This window comes from Emys orbicularis, chromosome 9, assembly GCF_028017835.1.
Source record: "Emys orbicularis isolate rEmyOrb1 chromosome 9, rEmyOrb1.hap1, whole genome shotgun sequence".
Lineage (NCBI taxonomy): Eukaryota > Metazoa > Chordata > Testudines > Emydidae > Emys > Emys orbicularis.
Window position 1 is genome coordinate 48,702,671 of NC_088691.1, and position 21,379 is coordinate 48,724,049.

At 52.9% G+C, this 21,379-nt stretch overlaps 1 protein-coding gene across 17 annotated transcripts in view; it reads right to left on the minus strand.

Annotated features, from left to right (window-relative positions):
* KIF1A (kinesin family member 1A) overlaps positions 1 to 21,379 on the minus strand; it is a 148,187-nt gene that overhangs the window by 91,857 nt on the left and 34,951 nt on the right. For 7 of the 17 annotated variants that reach the window (XM_065410667.1, XM_065410666.1, XM_065410665.1 and 4 more), the window contains exons 6-13: positions 21,229 to 21,340; positions 20,251 to 20,328; positions 19,782 to 19,847; positions 18,659 to 18,676; positions 17,299 to 17,374; positions 16,839 to 16,917; positions 16,068 to 16,210; positions 6,426 to 6,559 (exon numbers count right to left, since the gene is read on the minus strand). In XM_065410667.1, coding sequence (XP_065266739.1) covers positions 6,426 to 6,559; positions 16,068 to 16,210; positions 16,839 to 16,917; positions 17,299 to 17,374; positions 18,659 to 18,676; positions 19,782 to 19,847; positions 20,251 to 20,328; positions 21,229 to 21,340 — 706 coding nt within the window. Of the gene's footprint in view, positions 1 to 6,425; positions 6,638 to 15,461; positions 15,489 to 16,067; positions 16,211 to 16,838; positions 16,918 to 17,298; positions 17,375 to 18,658; positions 18,677 to 19,781; positions 19,848 to 20,250; positions 20,329 to 21,228; positions 21,341 to 21,379 lie in introns of all 17 variants that reach the window. The other 10 variants (XM_065410663.1, XM_065410661.1, XM_065410660.1 and 7 more) reach the window with 3 other exon arrangements.

Genomic DNA, 21,379 nt, shown 5'->3' on the forward strand with positions numbered 1-21,379 from the left:
TGCACATGTCCATTCCAAGTTAAGTGACTCACAAGCAGTTGCATCGGAGGTGGACTCGGAGTTCAAGGACTGCAACACCGCTCGGCCAAAGTGTGCATCGTCTCTGGCCTGCTGGGTGAGGGCGTAGTGCGACGAGAACCTGGGCACTGAAGACCAGGTTGCTGCCTTACAGATATCCTGGATGGGAACCTGCACTAGAAAGGCCGCGGAAAAGGCCTGGACCCTCCTGGAGTGAGCAGTGAGATTTGGCGGAGGAGGAATGCCTGCGAGATTATAACAAGTTCGGATACATGATGTAATCCAAGATGAAATCCTTTGGGTGGGGATGGGGAGCCCCTTCATTCTTTCAGCTATCGCTATGAAGAGCTGCGGTGACCTATGGAACGGTTTTGCATGGGGGCTCCGCCGTGAGGGATCGGATCTCTGATACCCTCCTGGCCGAAATAATTGCCATTAGAAAGGCTACCTTCCATGACAGGTGAAGCAGCAAGTATGTCGCTAGTGGCTCAAAGGGTGGCCCTGTCAAACTGGACAGAACCAGGTTCAAATCCCATGGCAAGATTAGCTTCCTCATCTGTGGGAATACCCTCTCTAGACCTCTGAGGAAACAGATCATCTCCTCATAGGAGAAGACCGGCTTGTTGTCGACCTTTGAGTGGAATGCTAAGATGGCCGCCAGGTGGACCTTAATCAAGGAGAGGGCCAAGCCCTGCTCTTTCAGGGAGAGAAGGTAGTCCAGGATGAGTTGCAACATAGATTGCATTGGCGGGACTCCCCATTCAGAAGATCAGAAGGAGAAACACTTCCACTTCAACCAGTACGTTGCCCTTGTGGATGGCTTCCTACTGCCCAGGAGAACTTTACGGACCTGCTCCGAACAAGCCTGTTCATCAGGATTTAGCCATGAAGATTCCAAGTCCTCAGGTGCAAAGAGCTGAGTGTCGGGTGAAGCAAATGTCCATGGTCTTGCGAGATTAAATCCGGATGAAGCGGAAGCTCGATCAGGGTCTCCCAGGAAAGATGGAGAAGCATGGTGTAACTGTGGTGTCTGGGCCACTGTGGCAATGTGACGACTCACCGGCATGGCGCTTCCTGCTGGTCGTCCATGGAATTAGCTCTTTCCAGCCCGGAGCGCCCTCTGCGGGCCGGTGTCTCACCTGCCACTGGCCCCCGTGTCCCTCTTGGACCCCGGTGCCCTAATATGTCAGGGTTCTGCCCCCGCAGTAACCCACAAGCTGGGTCTCCCCACCCAGGGGAAACCCCAACCCTCTATCCCCACCTTGCCTCAGTGGCTACTGCCAGTCATCATCTAGCCCCGGCTCCCTGGGGCAGACTGCAGTCTGTAAACCACTCATCATCGGCAATGGGGTCGGACCAGCTGCCTCTGCCTATATCTGGGCTGCCCCCTGCAGCCCTAGTACCCTTTTGTGGGCCCTTAACTTGGCCTGCAGCCTGGGGCTTTGCTAGGCTGGAGCTCCCCAGCTCCCTCTGCCCTTCCCCAGCACTGCTCCACCCTAGGTATCCTCCTCAGCTTCCCAGGCAGCCAGGTCCTTCTCTCTCTAGAGCCAGAGAGAGAGTGTCTCCTTTGTCCTTCTGGCCCACCGCCCTCTTATAAGGGCCAGCTGGGCCCTGATTGCACTGGCTACAGCTGTGGCTGCTTTCCCAATCAGCCCAGCTTTTCCCCTGCCACAGCCCTCTCCCGGGGCTGTTTTAAGCCCTTCAGGGCAGGAGCAGGTTAACCACCCCGCTACAGCCATGCTGGAGTTATCAGTATGACTCGAGCTTGGTCCTGCTTGATCTTTGTCAGCACCCTGTGGATCAGCGAGATGGGTGGAAAAGTGTAGAGCAGATGAGACAACCATGGCAGCAGAAAGGCATCTGTGATTGACCCAGGACTGTGACCTCTCAGGGAGCAGAACTGCTGGCACTTCCTGTTCATGCGGGTGGCAAATAGGTCTATGTGGGGGGCAAATAGATCTATGTGGGGAAACCCCCATTTGCGGAAGATATCCATTGTGACATCTGGGCACAGTGACCACTCATGGTGAGTGGAGGACTTGCTGAGGTGATCCACTATATGGTTTTGAACCCCTGGCAGATACAAAACTTCGAGCTCGATGGTGTGGGCGATACAGAATTCCCATAGATCAGCTGCCTCTTGACATGGGAAGAAGAACGAGCCCCGCCCTGCTTGTTGATGTAATACATGGCTGACGTATTGTCCATGAGAACTGATGCTGTCAAGGTCATAATGTGGGGCAAGAACACTTGGCAAGCAAGCCAGACTGCCCTGAGCAACTTGATGCTGATATGGAGAGAAAGTTCCTCCCTGGATCACAGACCTTGAGTCCTGAGGTGTCCCAGGTGGGCTCCCCAGCCCAGAGCCGAGGCATCGGAAAGCAGATGAAAAGATGGCTGGGGTCTTGTGAAGGGAATCCCTTTGCAGACCGTCCGGTGATCCAACCACCATGTCAAGGAGTGGAGGATGGGGGGTGGCACCGTGATTGCCCTGTCCAAGTGGTGCCTGGGAGGGCAGTACACCGTGGCCAGCCAGGCTTGGAGAGGTCTGAGTCTCCGCCTCATGTGTCACGCTACATAAGTGCACAAAGTGTCTGAGGAGGCTCAAGCAAAGTCGGATAGTTGTGATCAGTTGTGATTGCAGGGAATGAATTAGCATTGAGATTGCCCGAAAACGTTCCTCCAGGAGGAGGGCTCTTGCCAGCAGGGAGTTGAGCACCGTCCCGATGAATTCTATTCTCTGGATAGGTGTCGGGGTTGACTTCTGCACGTTAATGAGATGACCCAACACTTGGCAGATCAACCGTATTAGGCTGATGTCAGACTCCATTTGTGCTCAAGACCAGTCCTTGATGAGCCAATCATCGATAAATGGGAACACATGAACACCTCTTTTCCTCAGAAACACTGTCACAACTTCCATGCACTTGGTGAAGACTCATGGGGTGGCCTAGAGACCAAAAGGCAAGGCCATGAATTGATAATGATCCTGGTTCACCACAAACCTCAGAAATCTTCTGTGGCCATGGAAAATCGAGATGTGGAAGTAGGAGTTTTTTTAAATTGAGGGTGGCATACCAATCCCCTGGTTCCAGTGACAGAATGATGGATGCCAAGGAGACCATGTGGAACTTTCAGCTTCCTGAGATAGTGGTTGAGTTGACACAGGTCTAAGTCCTCCCTTGGCCTTGGGTACCATAAAATACCAGGAATTGAATCCTTTCCCCCTTAACGGCAGTGGAACCACCCCTACAGCTCCCATCCAAAGGAGAGACTGCACCTCCTGCTCTAGCAGAACCTCATGAGAAGGGTCCCTGAAGGGAACGGGGAAGGTGGGTGGGAAGGTGGGGTAGAAATAAAGTGAAGGTTCTAAGAAAATTCTATTGTGCTCAAAACCCAGCAGTTGGAAGTGAACCACTCCCAGGCCCTCAGAAAATGGGAAAGGCAGTCAGAAAAGATACGGGTGACTGGATCCCGAGTAGGACTTGGTAGGCCGTCCTCGATCAATTAATCAAAACGAGTGTTTTGAGAATCCCACGTGACATGGGGCTGACTGAGAGGGTCCTTTGAAGGAAGAAGATGGCGGAGGTGGCCTGCGACCAAACCCCTTATTCCTCTTTCTCCGCTGACATGCCTGGCTAGCTGGGCATAGAAATGCCCATAATGCTGCGGCCTATACGGTCTCCTGGGTTGTGCTGGAGAATGCAGGCCCAGGGACTTCAGAGTCACCCTACAATCTTTTAGGCTATGCAGTCTGGCGTCCGTTTGCTCTGAAAAGAGCAAGGGCCCCTCAAAAGGCAGGTCTTGTAAGATCTGCTGTACTTCCTGCGGGCACCATGACGCCTGTAACCATGAGCTCCTGTGCATGGTAACTGCCGTGGCCATAGATGTAGCCGCAGAGTCCGTGGCATCCAGGGCTGCCTGCAGAGAGGACCCCATCTTGCCCTCCTCCACAAGGGTGGAGAACTCCTGCTGGCTGTCATGGAGAAGTCTGTTTTTGAACTTGTTCATTGCTTCCCACATGTTAAAGTCATAGTGGCCCAGCAGTGCCTTCTGGTTTGCTATGCGAAGTTGAAGCCCCCCTGGTGGAGTTGGCTTTCCTGCCTAGTAAGTCGAGCTTCAGGGGTTCCTTCATCTTCAGTGCAGACCCTGGCTGGACCTGACAGTCCCTCTTGGTGGCAGCCGCCACAACGAGTGATCCGGGGGTGGGGGGTGAGAAAATAAAAACTCACAACCCTTGGCTAGCACAAAGTACTTCCACTCCATTCTCTTGGCAGTAGGAGGGAAGGAGGCTGGGTTCTGCCAGAGAGTCTTAATAGGTCCCATAATGGCCTCATGTAGGAGGAGAGCAACCATTGCACAAATCGCTGCTGATAAATTGTCCAAGAAGCTGTCAGAAGGCTCCCTGACAACTTCTGCCTGCAGGCCCAGATTGGACACCACCCGATTAATAAATCCTGGGGGTCCTCAGATTATCCCGAAGCAGGGATGTCCCCTTCACCATTAGTTTATCATCAGGTGAAGACAAAGAGGAGGCATGCACTGCCATAGCCTCCACTATATTCTCCCCTTGGGAAGCCTGATCGTGCTGTCAATACCAGCCTTGGTACTGGCTTTGGTACTGGGATGTGCTCCAGATTTGGTGCCAAGTGCAGCGCTCAGGCCAGTCCCACTACTGATACCAGTGATAGGCGCCGGTGTGGTACCACTGGCATCCTACTCTCAGAGTATACTGAGTAGGAGTGTCTACAACTAGTGCCTTGATCCAGGGAAAATCCCCACGGGTTCCAAAAAGGCCACTGTACCAGTGCTGGACCCCATGGGCCAAGTGTTCCAGGGCATCATGGCTCCCAGAGCTCCCGACAATGCCGATGGGTGTGGCCTCAGCCGTGGAGCGAGGTGAGGAGCCGGAACCAGAGTCTGATTCCGAAGGGGAAGAGGAGGAGGAGGAGCATGGGGACCAAGGCGGTGCCAATCCTCCCGGAGCTGGGAAACAAGGCCGTGGCGATACCTCGGGAGAGGTGATTAGGGGAGGCTTTCCCCTACTAAGCGGCCTCGGTACTGACCTGAAGCTGGTCGATGCTTTAGAGCTGGCAAGCGGTGCCTGCGATGCCACTTCTTGTGCCCCCGGCGAACCCGGTACCGGCAGAGTTAGCAAGTCACTAGCCATTGCGTAAGCCTCCTAATCTGTATGCCGGCAGGAAGGGGGTTGCACCTCCTTTCACGGGGTTTGTGGTGCTGGCGCAGGTGACAGTGTCAGCAGCTGCTGCAGTGCCAGAAAGGGGAAGTGGTGTGGTGCAGGTCTTGCCCTATCCCTGTCCGCAGATCTTGACTTGTCTGCCCTTCTGTCTCCCTTTGGTGCAGAAGAACAGCTCTTCTCACCGTGCCCGCAATGCTTCTTCTTGGGCACTGGTGATGAGGAGGAATGCTGCAAGCTCCTAGCAGTGGGAGGTGCACTGCGCTCCGAAGTTGATGTGCTCAGTGCTGAGTCAAGTGCCAGCTCCGAGGCGGGTCTCAATACTGCCTCCATCAGGAGGACTTTCAGTCTCGCTGCCCAGCCTTTTTGAGTGTGTGGGCTTAAACTCGTGACAAATCTGGCAGTGATCTTTTTTGTATCCTTCTCACAATCCCAAACACTTGAGACAGCTCAAGAAAGGATTGCTGTTGGGCACAGGCTTCCCACAGGTGGGGCCAGGCTTAAACCCTGGAGACTAAGGCATGCCCCAGCACCCAGAAGGAGGAACACCTCTCCAGACAAGGAGAGGTGTCCTAATTCCTATGCTAAACTTACTAAAACTACTTGAACTACTTAACTAACAACTATTTACAATAAAAACTAATCAAAAAAACATTATGAAAAACTTTGCCAAGACAAAGAGGACAGTTCCAACAGCAGTCACGGGCAGTAAGAAGGAACTCAGGGACGCGGGCTCAGCACGGCCCCTTATACTGGCACTATGAGCGCGCAGCACCATGGGGCACCAGAGCCAGCCCAACAGATACCACTGGGGGAAAAATTCCAACAGTGATGCTCAGTGTGCGCACACACCTAACTCGGAATGGCATGTGCAAGCACTCAAAGAAGAACTGAGCTTCTGGAGGCTTTCTAAACCTGTGGGGAAATCTCCAGAAGGTCATCTTGGGGGCCTGGACTCCACAAAGTGTCCCTGTCAATAAAGTACCTGCTGTCCTCATTTGATTTCATTACTTCGTAAGAAGCAGGAGGCTGCAGGAGATAATCTAGGAGGTGCACAAATTATAATAGCAGAGCCTGGGCTGTTACAGTCGCTATCCGCAGGTTCAAATGCCACCATGGGGGATATAAAATGGATCTGTTGCCAGATCAAGTGTGTTTCATCTTCCCCTAATCTCAATACAGCATGATGTCAGCATCCTCAGGCTCTTACCTTCAGCCTCTCAATGGCCTCTTCACTGCCTGGAGCAAACATGATCCGTTCATGGAGGCTGGAGACAGAGGCAGCTCGGCTGGACAAGGCTGACAGCGAGGAGGACGGGCTCATCCCCACTAAGGCATTGGTCACTGTGGAGAGATTGTCAGGGCGTTGACTCAGTTCTGCCAGGCTACGGTTACCATTATTGTTCTCAAAGTCGGTCATGTCTATGGGGCAGGGAAGGGGGAAAGAGGGAGGGATGGACACGTGGACAGGAAGAAGGAAAAGGAAGATAGAGAAAAGAAAGGCAGTTGGGAAAAAGTGACATGATGCGGTGAGCAGAAAGCTAGAAATTAAAACACAGAAATACAAACAGCGTCATGTGCCAGTGACAGGGCTAGAGGCACTCACACCATCTCTCCGCCAGAAGGAGCATTCACACCACATCCAGAACAGCCACGCTAAGTGTTGCTACATGGTTCTTTGTGCGCCCCCGCCCCCATTATGTCCCCTGGCTTGTCAGGCAGAGAGCCAGGCAGAGGGCAGGAAAGCTTACTCATGACCGGGTTGGTTAATGGCTAAATGGGCAGAAGACCCCAGTTGCCGTTTTGGCCCCAATATGGCCTGATGTTCAGAAGAGCCTAGGGCACTGGGTGCTGCTCTCTTGTGAAAATCTGGCCATGAGTGTCACAATGGGAACTGCTGGATCTGTACAATGCTTAACATCACAGGATCCTGGGCCATGACTGAGGCTCCTAGGAGCTACCACAATCCAAAGATATTATCACAACAATGGTGGCTCTCCTCAAAACCTGACCCATGACTCGATCTTCCCTTGGCTGGGCTGGTTTGTGTTCATTTCCCCAAGAATATTTAAGTGACTGGTGTTTTGTTCCCTTGAGCATTAGTCTGAATATGGGAATCCAGGAAAGCATGAGATGATTCACACTGGGGGAGCTCGCGCAGCTGCCCCATGTCTAACAGGTTTGTGTCTTTGAGCAGGAGGCTGTTGGGAGGCAGCAGGGAGAGCCTAAGGGAGTGACAAAGCCAACCAAATGGAGTGATCACCACTCAGTGAGGGGCTGGAGAAATAGGAGTAACGGAAAGTTGCCTTTGCCTGGGGACCTGCTGCATGTGATCCAGCCCCAGAACATGGAGTAAGATGCCTGCTGTGCAGCCAGAGACTGAGGCTGAATAGTGGCGGGGTGACAGTATCTCAGGACAACTTCCCTATGGAATCACTACACATAGCACCGGCCACAATGGCACAGTGTTAGCGGGGAACCAAAGAGCTGCTGACATGGGGAGAGCCATCACCAGGGAGATATGGGGGAGCCAAGAAGCAACAATCACTTGGTGTGATTGTGACAAAAGGAAATGAAATGTCAGTCTGCTAGACAGCCCACAAGTCTGTCATTCTCCCTCAGCCAGGCAGGACCACAGCTATTTCTAAATCTGAGCCAAATGCTCTTTCTTGTGCAAAAGAGGATGGGAAAAGGCCTTTAAAGTCTGAAAATGTCCCAATCTTGCACTTCTCCTGCTCTCTGCCTTTGTGGAGAGCTCCCTCCACTCTCTCTGAGACATGCAACACCCCAAAAGATTTTTTCTGCCACTGCTCCTCTTTATAAAGGTTACATCATCCAATCAGAGAATAGAGCCCATGACCAGTGCCCAATCAAATGGAATTCCTTACATCGAGTGCTGATAAGTATGGCTCTACCAAATTCACGGTCCATTTTGATCAATTTCACAGTCATAGGATTTTAAAAATTGTAAATTTCATGATTTCAGCTATTTAAATCTGAAATTTCATGGTGTTGTAATTGTAGGGGTCCTGACCCAAAAAGGAGTTGTGGAGGAGGGGTCACAAGGTTATTGTGGGGGGGGGGGGGTTTGCAGTATTGCTACCCTTACTTCTGCGCTGCTGCTGGCGGCGGCACTGCCTTCAGAGCTGGGTGGCTGGAGAGCAGCGGCTGTTGGCTGGGATCCCAGCTCTGAAGGCAGCGCTGCCACCAGCAGCAGCGCAGAAGGATGGCATGGTATGGTATTGCCACCTTTACTTCTGCGCTGCTGCCTGCAGAGTTGGGCCCTCAGTCAGCAGCCGCCACTCTCTGGCCGCCCAGCTCTGAAGGCAGCAGAGCAGAAGTAAGAATGGCATCGTATGGTATTGCCACCCTTACTTCCACACTGCTGCTGGGGGGGCACTGCCTTCAGAGCTGGTCACCTGGACAACAGCCACCTCTCCCCAGTCGCCCAGCAATGAAGGCAGCTCAGAAGTTAAGGGTGGCAATACCATGACCACCCTTAAAATAACCTTGCAACCCCCCTGAAATTCCCTTTTGGGTCAGGACCCCCAATTTGAGAAATGCTGGTCTTCCTCGTGAAATCTGTATAGTATAGGGTAAAAGCACACAAGAGACTAGATTTCACGGTCTGTGACATGTTTTTCATGGCCGTGAATTTGGTAGGGCCCTACTGATAAGAGAACCAGGGATAGTTGGCAAACAGCCTGTAGGGGGATGTATATTCATATAATTTACCTGTCCAACTATGATGCATAACAACCACCACATTTTTAGGAATCCTGGCCAGTTCATAGACAATTTGCAAACAGGAACGTGACGAGGGCCAACACAAACTGTCTCGTGGGGGCAGTCACACTGCAGCTGCGCTGTTTGTTCTAAGCATTGGTACCTTAACCCCACATCGGCATTGATACGTGATCTCCTTTCATGTGTTAGGATGAGGTTAATGTTAGTGACTACAATTGTTTCTGATAATGGCCTGGTGTTGAGTCTGCGGGTGGGGTTAGTGCATACATCTGCCTACATTTAGCATTTGGCTCGACACTTGGACTCCTAGGGGAGTTCTCATGGAAGCCTCCAAAGTCTCTTCACTTCTGGCGGTGCACAGCAATGGCTGCCATGGATCCAGGCCCCAGAGCCAAGAGAGTGATGGAGAGAGAGATGGGGCCTGCCCAGGTGGGCTGTAAGAAAGGCAGCTCTGCAATGTTGGAGATCTGGCATTGTCCGGGGTCACTGAAAGCAGGGAAGGAATTACTGTGCTGCTGGTTTAAAAACTGCTCAGATGTACTGGACACCAGCAGTCTGATGAAAGGCCTGAGGAAGAGGGCAGGCCAAAAGCCAGCTGAAAACACTGCCAGGCCTTTCCAGGATTGGCTGTAGGCAGGTATGGGGTCAGCGGTAGCTGCATACGAGAGTGGGCGGAGTTCGCCAAAGCTGCGAGGTCTCATTGTGAGAGGTGCTGAGCTTGACCCCAGCTGAGGCTGTAGGTACTCTGCATCTCTGGAAGCCAGGCCCGGAGTGACTGACATGGGGCTTTCTGAGCTGGCTGTGGGGGCTTCTCTGTGGAGTCGCTATCTGCAAGTGTGCAGAGGCTGCTGGTCTTGGCACTGCGTGCCCAGCACTGACATTTGGAGGCTGGTCCTGACAACACCTGCTCTGCTGGCAACCTGTTCAGGGGCCTGGCTAGAACACGGCACAGCCAGCCAGTTCTCTCTCCATTAAAACCCCATCTGCCTCATGATGCCCGGTTAGAAATGACTCTGCTTCATCAAGCTGCTTGGGGCTTTTGCTGCGCCTTCGCCTCTGCTCCCCCCGGTCTGAACTTCCTGGGGCACCAAGGGCAGGATGGTAGCCGCAGCCCTGCTCCAATCAGACACGCCCTTGTGGACCGGGAGGTGCTGGCCAGACCTTCCCCCCTTGCCCTCCACAACCACAGTCTGGCTGCTGCAGGATGGGTGTATCAGGAAGGGCGGGATGGCCCTGCGCACTCTCCCCACCCGGAGGGCACTCAGAATCCAGCCTTTCAGATTATGCCCACAAGAAGGACTCCGTGAGGGGCTAGGGCAGGGGCGGGCAAACTTTTTGGCCTGAGGGCCGCATCAGGTTTCATAAATTGTATGGCCGGTTAGGGGAGGGGGTCGTGGCCCAGCCCCCACCTCCTATCTGCCCCCCCCCAGGACTCCTGCCCCATCCAACCCCCCCTGTTCCCTGACAGCCCCCCCCGGACCCCTGCCACATCCAACCACCCCTTCTCCCTGTCCCCTGAGACTGCCCGCGGAACCCCTGCCGCCCCATCCATCCCCCCTCCTTCCTGACTGACCTTCCAGGACCCCTGCCCCCATTCAACCCCCTGCTCCCCCCCCGACCACCCCGCCCTCTATCCACACCCCCGCCCCCTGACCACCACCCTGAACTCCCCTGCCCTCTATCCAACCCCCCCTGCTCCCTGCCCCCTTACCGCACTGCCTGGAGCACCAGTGGCTGGCAGGGCTACAGCCGTGCTGCCTGGCTGGAGCCGGGCCACGCAGCTGCCGCCGCCACCACGCAGCTCAGAGCACCGGGTCAGGCCGGGCTCTGCAGCTGTACTGCCCCAGGAGCTCGCCGCCCAGAGCATTGCGCCGGCAGCGTAGCGAGTGTGCTGAGGCTGTGGGGGAGGGGAAAAGGCAGGGGAGGGCCCGGGGGCTAGCCTCCTGGGCCAGGAGCTCGGGGGCCGGGCAGGAGGGTCCCGCGGGCCGGATGTGCCCCACGGGCCATAGTTTGCCCACCTCTGGGCTAGGGGCAACAGCACAGTGCCTGGCAGGCCACGAGGGGCCCCCTTAAAGCCACATGTTGGGGGCCCAGATTTTACTGACTTTTTCTAATTTTTTTGCCCAGGATATTCATGGCTCCCCTCTCGCTACACTATGGCAAACCTCCAGTCCCCAGGTGGCATGCTGGCACTCACACACCCCGTGGAGAAGGCGCAGAGACATATATACGACTTACGAAGAGGGCCACCACCCTGGAGGCATTTGTTAGTAGCCCTTGGGTCCACAGGCACCGACTTTGTCCTTTCCCAGGGGTTCTTGACACCTGCTCTGCCTCAGGCCTTTCCCCCACTCCATCCCTTCCCCTAAGCCCCTACCCCGCCCCACCTCTTCCCACCCCGCTCCGACCCATCCGCCGAGTGCACCCCGCCCTCGCTCCTCCTCCTCCCCCTTCCCGCGCCTCCTGCACACCGCTAAACAGCTGATCCGCAGCGGGCAGGAGGCACTGGGAGGGAGGGGGAGGCGCTGATCGGTAGAGCTTTGCACGGATACAAAAATGTAGGGAGAAAAGGTGGAGGAGTTGTACTGTATGTAAGAGAGCGATATGATTGCTTAGAGCTCCAATATGAAACTGGGGAAAAGCCTGTTGAGAATCTTTGGGTTAAGTTTAGAGGCAAGAGCAACAAGGGTGATGTTGTGGCATCTGCTATAGATCACCAGACCAGGACAATGAGGTAGACAAAGCTTTCTTCAGACACCTAACAGAAGTTTCCAGGTCACAGGCCCTGGTTCTCATGGGGCACTTCAATCACCCTGACATCTGCTGGGAGAACAATACAGCAATGCATAGACAATCCAGGAAGTTTTTGGAGAGTGTTGGGGACAACTTCCTGGTGCAAGTGCTGGAGGAACCAACTAAGGGCCATGCTCCTCTTGACCTTCTGCTCACAAACAGGGAAGAATTGGTAGGGGAAGTAGAAGTGGGTGGCAACCTGGGCAGCAGTGATCATGAAATGGTCGAGTTCAGGATCCCGACACAAGGAAGAAAGGAGAGCAGCAGAATACGGACCCTGGACTTCAGAAAAGCAGATTTTGACTCCCTCAGGGAACTGATGGGCAGGATCCCCTGGGAGGCTAATATGAGGGGGAAAGGAGTCCAGGAGAGCTGGCTGAATTTTAAAGAAGCCTTATTGAGGGCGCAGGAACAAACCATCCCGATGTGCCAAAAGAATAGCAAATATGGCAGGCAACCAGCTTGGCTTAACAGAGAAATCTTCGGAGAACTTAAACAGAAAAAGGGAGCTTACAAAAAGTGGAAACTTGGACAGATGACTAAGGGGGAGGAGTATAAAAATATTGCTCAAGCATGCAGGGGTATAATCAGGAAGGCTAAAGCACAACTGGAGTTGCAGCTAGCAAGGGATGTGAAGGGTAACAAGAAGGGTTTCTACAGGTATGTTAGCAACAAGAAGGTCAGAGAAAGTGTGGGACCCTTACTGAATGGGGGAGGCAACCTAGTGACAGATGATGTGGAAAAAGCTGAAGTACTCAATGCTTTTTTTGCCTGGTCTTCACAGACAAAGTCAGCACCCAGACTGCTGCACTGGGCAGCACAGTATGGAGAGGAGGTGAGCAGCCCTCAGTGGTGAAAGAACAGGTCAAGGACTATTTAGAAAAGCACAAGTCCATGGGGACAGATCTAATGCTGAAGGAATTGGCTGATGTGATTGCAGAGCCATTGACCATTATCTTTGAAAATTCATGGTTATCGGGGGAGGTCCCAGATCATTGGGAAAAGGCAAATATAGTGCCCATCTTTAAAAAAAGGGAAGAAGGAGAATCTGGGCAACTATAGACCGATCAGCCTCACCTAAGTCCCTGGAAAAATCATGAAGCAGGCCCTCAAGGAATCCATTTTGAAGCACTTGGAGGAGAGGAAGGTGATCAGGAACAGTCAGCATGGATTCACCAAGGGCAAGTCATGCCTGACCAACCTAATTGCCTTCTATGATGAGATAACTGGCTCTCTGGATATGGGGAAAACGGTGGTTGTGATATACCTTGACTTTAGCAAAACTTTTGATACGCTCTCCCACAGTATTCTTGCCAGCAAGTTAAAAAAGTATGGATTGGATGACTGGACTATAACGTGGATAGAAAGCTGGCTAGATCGTCGGGCTCAATGGGTAGCAATCAACGGCTCAATGTCTAGTTGGTAGCCAGTATCAAGCGGAGTGTCCCAGGGGTCGGTCCTGGCACCCGTTTTGTTCAACATCTTAATTAATGATCTGGATGATGAGATAGACTGCATCCTCAGCAAGTTTGCGGATGACACTAAACTGTGGAGAGAGGTAGATATGCTGGAGGGTAGAGATAGGGTCCAGAGTGACCTAGACAAGTTGCAGAATTGGGCCAAAAGAAATCTGATGAGGTTCAACAAGAGAAGTGCAGAGTCCTGCACTTAGGATGGAAGAATCCCATGCACTGCTACAGGCTGGGGACCGACTGGCTAAGCGGCAGTTTTGCAGAAAAGGACCTGGGGATTATAGTGGACGAGAAGCTGGAGATGAGTCAACAGTGTGCCCTTGTTGTCAAGAAGACTAACGGCATATTGGGCTGCATTAGTAGAAGCGTTGCCAGCAGATCGAGGGAAGTGATTATTCCCCTCTATTCGGCACCGGTGAGGCCACATCTGGACTATTGCGTCCAGTTTTGGGGCCCCCACTATAGAAAGGATGTGGACAAATTGGAGAGAGTCCAGCGGAGGGCACAGAAAATGATTACGGGGCTGAGACACATGACTTATGAGGAGAGGCTGAGGGAATTGGGCTTATTTAGTCTACAGAAGAGAAGAGTGAGGGGGGATTTGATAGCAGCCTTCAACTACCTGAAGGGGGGTTCCAAAGAGGATGGAGCTGGCTGTTCTCAGTGGTGACAGATGACAGAACAAGGAGCAATGGTGTCAAGTTGCAGTGGTGGAGGTCTAGGTTGGATATTAGGAAACACTATTTCACTAGGAGGGTGGTGAAGCACTGGAATGGGTTACCTAGGAAAGTGGTGGAATCTCCATCATAAGAACTTTTATGGCCTGGATTGACAAAGCCCTGGCTGGGATGATTTAGCTGGGGTTGGCCCTGCTTTGAGCAGGGGGTTGGACTAGATGACCTCCTGAGGTCCAACCCTAATCTTCTATGATTCTATGAACTGAGACCAGAAATCCAGGCCGGCTTCTCACAAGGAAAGGAAGTCTGACTCATAAGTGTGTTCCCAATGGACCAAGGGATCCAGGTCAGGCATTTGCTAAAAGGAGTCAATGGGCTGAGATCATTCTACCTGCACTCGGCTCCCATCAGCTGTTAGTTCGCCTGGGACCATAGCAGGGTAATTGTGGGCTGTTTCTCTGCCAAACTGACATGGATTCTAGCTATGCCACTGACCAGGGATGTCAGCTGGACTGTTCACAGCTCTTTTACAAACAAGGCGCGGATTGCAGGGCCTCCCAGCATGCCAGCAAAAGTCAGTTCACTTTGTCAAGTCTAGGAGCACATGTTCAGTAGCCCTGCTGGTCCCAGTACAACCAGCAGCAGGATCAATGCTGGGTCACTGGGAACACTTGTGATTTTATATCAGTGGTAGGAAGCAGATAACTTAGTGCCCATAGTTAGGGTATTGCCAGCAGAACCAGTACTGGAATCGGTACTAGTCCCAGGCCCAGCAGAAGCAGCAACAGCACAGAAGCAGCAGAAACCATAGTTACAGCATGGAGAAAAGAGGCCCAGGAAGTTCACTTAGAAAACCAATTCCATCTCACATGTTTTGGAGGAGAGCGCAATGCAGGCAAATTCTTCAGCTAACCCCTGGCCACTCCGGTACATTGGCTCAAAGCCCAGCCAAGGCACTGACTGAGAGAAGCTGGCTAGCCTCAGTCTGGCTTCCCCAGCTCAACACCCAGGACCATATGGCTTGGGGCTGCACTACCTCTTGTGCAGAGCTGACACAGAGTTTGAAGGAGACTGGTGCATGGCCTCCCCAGCCCTTGACATATGTCAATCCCCGCCCCCCCACCCTCTCACAGCAGATGGCGCTGTGGAGGTCCCCTTGCTTGTGGATCTGGGAGAACCATCAAGCATGATAGCCTCACATGAGGGCCAAGGATGAGCCTTCTAATGAGGAAAGGGAGCTCCCTGTGCGAAGAGGTTACTATGTCAATGCAGGCAGTTGCCCACCAATCCTCCTGAGTGATCTGTGCATCCTTGGCCGGAGCAAAGTCCTGTCAGCTCTCAAGCTGAGCACTGTGGCAGGGCACTGCTGAGGAGGAGCAGATGACCACCTTAACACCGCCACAGCACAGCTGTGAGAGCACACAAGCTTCCCATAGCTGGGCCCTTGCTTATAGACTATTGGACTCCTTTGCCATGCTGTATGTATGTTCCTTTGCTACGACCGAGTCTTGGAGAAGCAGTGAAGCACATAGAACACCCACAATGGGAAATACACACATTTAGGTCGTCCTGGAGCAGTGTTAGCTAAGAGAAAGAAAGGAGAGGGAGTGGAAAGAAAGACAAAGAAAACAGAACAAGAATAGGTTCATCTTTATAGGACTAAGGAACAGAGAAGCATGCCCCTAGGTTGAGAAGAGAAGCTGTACATTGACCCAGCCTGGGGACATCTCCCTGGGAGCAACACAGGGAGTGCTCACCAAGCTGAGACTGGCTCTTTGTTGGGACAGTTGTCCTGGGACTAATAGCACAGAGGATGAGCCTGTCCCTGTGGAGCCACCCTGGGGCTGGAGACTCGGGTTCACAGTCAGCATGAGGGGCATAGGCTAGAGTCCCCAGGATTGTGGTGATCGCATGCATCTCCCTGATGTCAATAGGGGACTTTCCCAGCAGGCTGTGGCAGAGATGCAGTGTCAGGGAGAGGAACTACAAGGAGCAACAGGGCAAGGAATGGAGATGTCTTGGTGATGTAATGCCATTGCACAACATGGTGGGGATGAGGATGGCTGAGCCTGTCCTACTCCAGTAAACTGAGATTTAGAGAGCTCCATCTTGCTTCTCCTAAGCAAATCCCGGTCCCAGCCAAGAGCCCAGAGAGGTACGTACTGTCAATGATGTCTCCAAGACCTTGGGCGTAGAGCAGATCTCTCAGACGAGCCACCTCATCCTTCAGCTCCCTGATCAGCTTATTGTTAGGATCCTCATTAATGACAGCGTTGCATCTGATCTGTTTGGCACGGTCAGCATACCTGCAGAAACAGGACCAATCACCAGACTTCCTATAGCACTCACTCAGGTCTGAGACAGCATGGGCCAGGGGCTATGGCATTGGACTGGCATTCAGGAGACCTGGGGTCTATTTGCATATAATAACATAAAACATGGCTTCTGGCAGAGCCCTGGTTAGCACAGCTCAGACATCCGAAGGCGCCCTCAGAGCTGTAACCTTCCGGCCATGAGGCTCCCCATTCTACTCCCATCTGCAGTAACAGGTGGGGGGAGGACACAGAGCAAATCCGGCAACACAAGGGAGAGCATCACAGTGTAGTCTACTGCCAAGCTGGGAGAGGGATTAGGAAGACCAGTGGCTGGAGGTGGAGGAGAGTGCTCTGTAATGCTACTGACAGAACGAATTGTTAGGGGCCTGAATGGTTAGGGAGCCTCATCTGCTGCTTTGACATTGACACAGAGCAGTGATGAGCACTGCCCAGAGGGGAGCTCTGTATCAGTGAGGGGCTATGGAACAGTAGTGGAATGAAGGAACAGTGAAGGCAACAGGAGGAGAATGTCTAAGGCTGTGACTTCAGATGTCACACTCCATGTTCCCCAGCCCCTGTGCAGGGGACGTGGGGATGAACTGTTGTCACAAAGGCCTACCTTAAAGTACTGAGGGTCTCATCGTAGTTGATATCAGCAGGGCTGAGAGCAGCAACCATAGCAGTCCTGGAGTTACCACCTGCCAGAGAAAAAAACTCTTGGCTCCATGAAGTGGATCTGTTCCTGGGCCCTCTTTTTAAACCCCCTTCTCTCTGCTTTCCCCTTCCTGCCAGAGCATCCCTATCATTCTGCCCACAGAGCACACATACCAAACAATATCCCCACCCCGCAGCCCTCCCAGCTCACATGGTCACATAGAACTCCAGCACAGGAACATCCAGTGCTTTGAATGAGTTCGGAGAGTCCCTGACAGCCGGAGGGCAGAGGGAGGGGGAGGAGTTAAAGCAAGGAGACTACAAAAGTTCAGGAGACAGGGACCTCTGGAGGTCTGTTGCCTGGAAATTCAGTGAGTTAAGGCCAGAACCAGGGCAAACTAAGTGAACCAGACTCCTTCCCTCACCCAGGTTTTCCCGGAGGAGCCAGGTCAGCACGGAGTCCCGGTACGGGATGAAGTCTGACTTTTTCTTCTTCTTGTTCTGGAGGAAGAGAGCACAGCAGGGAGATGAGACACCTCGTTCTCTTCAAAGGTAGTAGGCTCTCAGTCAGTATCAACCAGGGTCATTCGCCTAGTGACCTCCAACCACATCTGGCCAAAGGCACACCCTTGAGCTTCCCCTAGCCCAGAGCAAACCACCTACAGTTCAGAGGTTCGATAAGGACCCAAAGTCTGTGTGCTGACCAAATTATCTACACCTAGCAATCCCGCAAGAAGAGTCTGTCTATGGAGATGTTCTGCTTTGGGGTGGACCAGAAACACATCAAGAACAACTCTGCCTCCCACTTCCACCCCCCTCCCCACAGCCAGGATGTGATGTCCAATGGACAGGAAACTAGCCAAGGACTTGGGTCCAAGTCCCTGCTCTGCCCCAAACTTCTTGTGTGACCTTGGCAAGTCACTTGGCCTCGGTACGCTCGACCTCACACAGGTGTTGTGAGGCGCCAGGTTCTATGGTAACAGGGGCCATACCAGCACCTGAGAGAGACAGAAGTGCAGGCAAGGCAGAGATGACTATAACAGACTGGGGGGAAGTGAACTGAATATTTTCAGACCTCAATAGAGGTTTGGTTTGGGTTCAGTTTGATTCTTATTGCAGCAGAACCAGTTTGTCCGTCCCTTGCTCCCATCCAGCCCAGCTACACACCAATGCCTAGGCCAGTGAACTCGCCCCTTCATTCCCCCAAAAGATTTTACACAGAAGAAGCAACAGTCCCCAGGTGACTTCCAGCTCTAGGCTGATCTTGCAACAATGGCAGCACAGCCCCAGGAGATGCCAATGCACCTGAGAAACACTATGCTAAACCTAATCTGCCTCATCCCTCCCTCCATTTCCAGCTGACTCAGATTAGCAAAAGCCAGCCTGGCTCTCCTCTCCACCACAGCTGCTCCACTGAGATATTAATCTCAAACGCAGGGAGCTGAAAGGAGCCAAGGTTAAAAGATGCTCTGTGGGCAGTGAATAAGGCCACCTCCTATTGGTACCATTTTGACTGGCCTTGCTGTTGGCCAGCCCTTTGCCGCACTGCTTCTGCTGTAGGTCACCAGTCAGTGGAGCCACGGGTTTGCAGCACAGAACCTCATTGGAGGTCAAATTGTGCCTGAATTTCAGAGCAGAGCTGAAAACAATGGGGCACTCGGTTTAAAAATCCACGCAACAGCATGGTCCTGGGCTGCATCTCAGTAACCTCCCCCTTTCCGTCCACAACACCCCTGCCCGTGTTTGATCACCCAAGCCAAGGAACAGAACCCTCAAAGCACATACCTTATTGGGCCCCGAATCCTGAAAGGAAACCAGAGACATTGTTTACCATCACATGAGCATGTGAGACAAAGAGAGGCCAAAGAGGAGGACAGTTTGCTTCAGTCGGGACAAGGGGCTGTGGGTAACTGCAACTTCCCCTCCACCACCCGGGAAAAGCCTCTACCTCTCCAAGATGAAGAGATCTCCACAGAGAGCAGGCTCTGAGCATGGGCACAGCCGTGCAGCTCGCAATGGAGGGGTGAGCGTGGTGGGGGGAACCCACACAAAGGCTCCTCCCACCCTGCTCGTCCCTCTGCTAAGAGGAAGTGCTGGAGTTTCATCAGCTAGGCTGTGGCACAGGACTTGTGACTGGGAGTTATTATTTAGATTGCCGTAGCACACTAAACACAAAGGGAAACAACCCCTCTCCCAGAGAGCATATACTGAGAAAAATCAAAGCCAGACAGAGGGCGGGGAAAGGGATCCCCATACCCACAAAGTGAACAAAGCGGTGAGAGTCGCTCATGATCCTGGCTCCATTTCCCGTCCTGCCCGGTTGCCTAATGGCTCTAGCTCCTCTTAAAAATGTATCTGTTAATATATATCCATCAACGATCCCCAATCTCCATTCCTAGGAGATACAAGCTCACCCTTCCCACCCCCCAACTGCCCCGCCCCACCAGGCACATACAACCAACACTCCAGCCAGTCCCATGCAACATGGATCGTTCTAAAGATTCCCCCGCTCCAGACTGGGGGAGTCTGCCAGGCACCAAGTGCTGCCAGAGTCCATCAGGAATACCTGCCATTCTATGCCAGCAAGGGTGTGTGCAAGAGGGAGTGAGCTCAGGGGCTGATGTCCTTGAGCCATGGGAAGAGAGGGCTGTTTTGTTGGCTCGTTCCCGGAACGTTTGCCTTGGAGAACATTTCATAGTCACAGCACAAGGGACTACAAGGGCTGCTCATCCGACAGCATCACTGGGGCATAATGTGTGCAGCCCTAACTCGCGGGGTGAGCACTGATTCATGTCAGTGGGTCCATAAGTGTCAATGGGACTACCTGTGAGTCAGTGCTTCAGGGTTGCACAGTGTGATCCTATGTAATCAGTCCCACCCTGTGGACAGACCTCCTTGGACGACCTACCATTTCAGCCAGCGCAGAGATGACCTTCCCCAGTGTGGTCAGAGACTTGTTGATGTTCGCTCCCTCCTGTTGAAGGAAGACAGAAAATCCAGCCTCCAAAAGTCAACTGATAGAGAGGGTCCTGACAAATGAATCAGCTTAAGGGCGTGTGGGTGTCTGCAGCTCAGCACAATAGCCAGGCTCAGATCCACAGATGATAGCAAACATGGCCAACAGCCAGCTCCCTCCCTGCCAGGGCCCCCCTGGGGAGAGGAAAGGCATTGCATGTGGCTGGTCCCCCAGAGCAAACCAGTGGGGAGCAGTGGTTGTGGTGGGTTTAGTGGCTAATCAGGGAATCATTACTGGCACTCCAGCTGTCTGAGAATCCACCAAAGAAATGAGCACACCTCTCCGTGGTTGGGATGCACCAACAGCACCTCAAAGAGCACCTGGCACTGAGTGCAGCTCCTGACTCATGCTCTTCTCTTACCTTTAGCCTTGTGCCCTTGGCCCCTGTAGAGTCGGCCCGTTCACTCCCAGCCAGGTCGACCAAGCTGATTTTGCTGACCTATAAGCAAAGAGGGATGCCTGCCATTGAGGGCACAACAATGACTTGCACCTATCCAGAAGGGTCCCCAAGTACTTGACGCATTGCTATGCAAATGGTGCAAACAGGAATCACAATCCACCACTGAAATGCAACCACCTCTGGTGTGAAATGCAACAGCTGTTTAACAGTGTGCAGTCATGCTGCACAGCAGTTTGGAGGAGGAAGTAAATACTTGGTTCAACGGAAACTGTTTGGGGTGGGAAGGTGGATCTGGGGGAGGAAGAATGTGATTATCCAAATTGGAATAGGGCCTGGACACTACAGCTAACATGCCTACTCTTGCAAAGAGTGACTTGGGGTGCTTAGTGGCCATAAGTAGTCAGGACCTCACCAAAAGACAATCTTGCCAGCAGCACAGCACCCCTGGCACCAGAGCAAGGGATTGGTTCAATATATGCCCTGATGGTCTCCACCGGGGAGAGCTTTATTTTTGCACTAACAGCAGTTTGGGTCCAAGTCCTGTTTTATCCGGAGTCAGGGAGAGCAGGTTTCCAGCCCTGCCCATTCAAACAGAGATTGGCAAAATCAGGAGTTGGTCAACAAACAAAACTGCAGGGGGGTTGTGCTCCAAGTCCCCATTTGTTTGAGAAGTCAGATAAGTGGCTCAAGCTGGGTCGGTCACCCCTGGGTGGGGCATACACTAGGCTTTTGCGGGGAAAGCTGCCCACTGTTACTGCCACTACAATGCGTAGCAAGGCTCAGAGGGGCCCCAATGTGCTGAAAACCCTGCAGGACTAAAGGACCTCTTATCTCAGCCCCTTTAGCCCCACCGTCACACCCTCTCTCCACCAGCCAGAGCACAGGAACTGGGAAAGTGCTGCTCAACCTCACTAAAGAAACACCCCCCTTTGTGCTCACCTTCTCAGTGGTGACGTCGGTTTCTGCATCGTGCCGTTTCTGGGTGAAGATGATGTTGAAGACAGCGTGCGATCGGCTGCTGGTTTCGTTCATGTTTGTGGCAGCGACCGTCCTGTGGGGGGAAGAGGGCAGGGAGGCATGGAATCCTGCA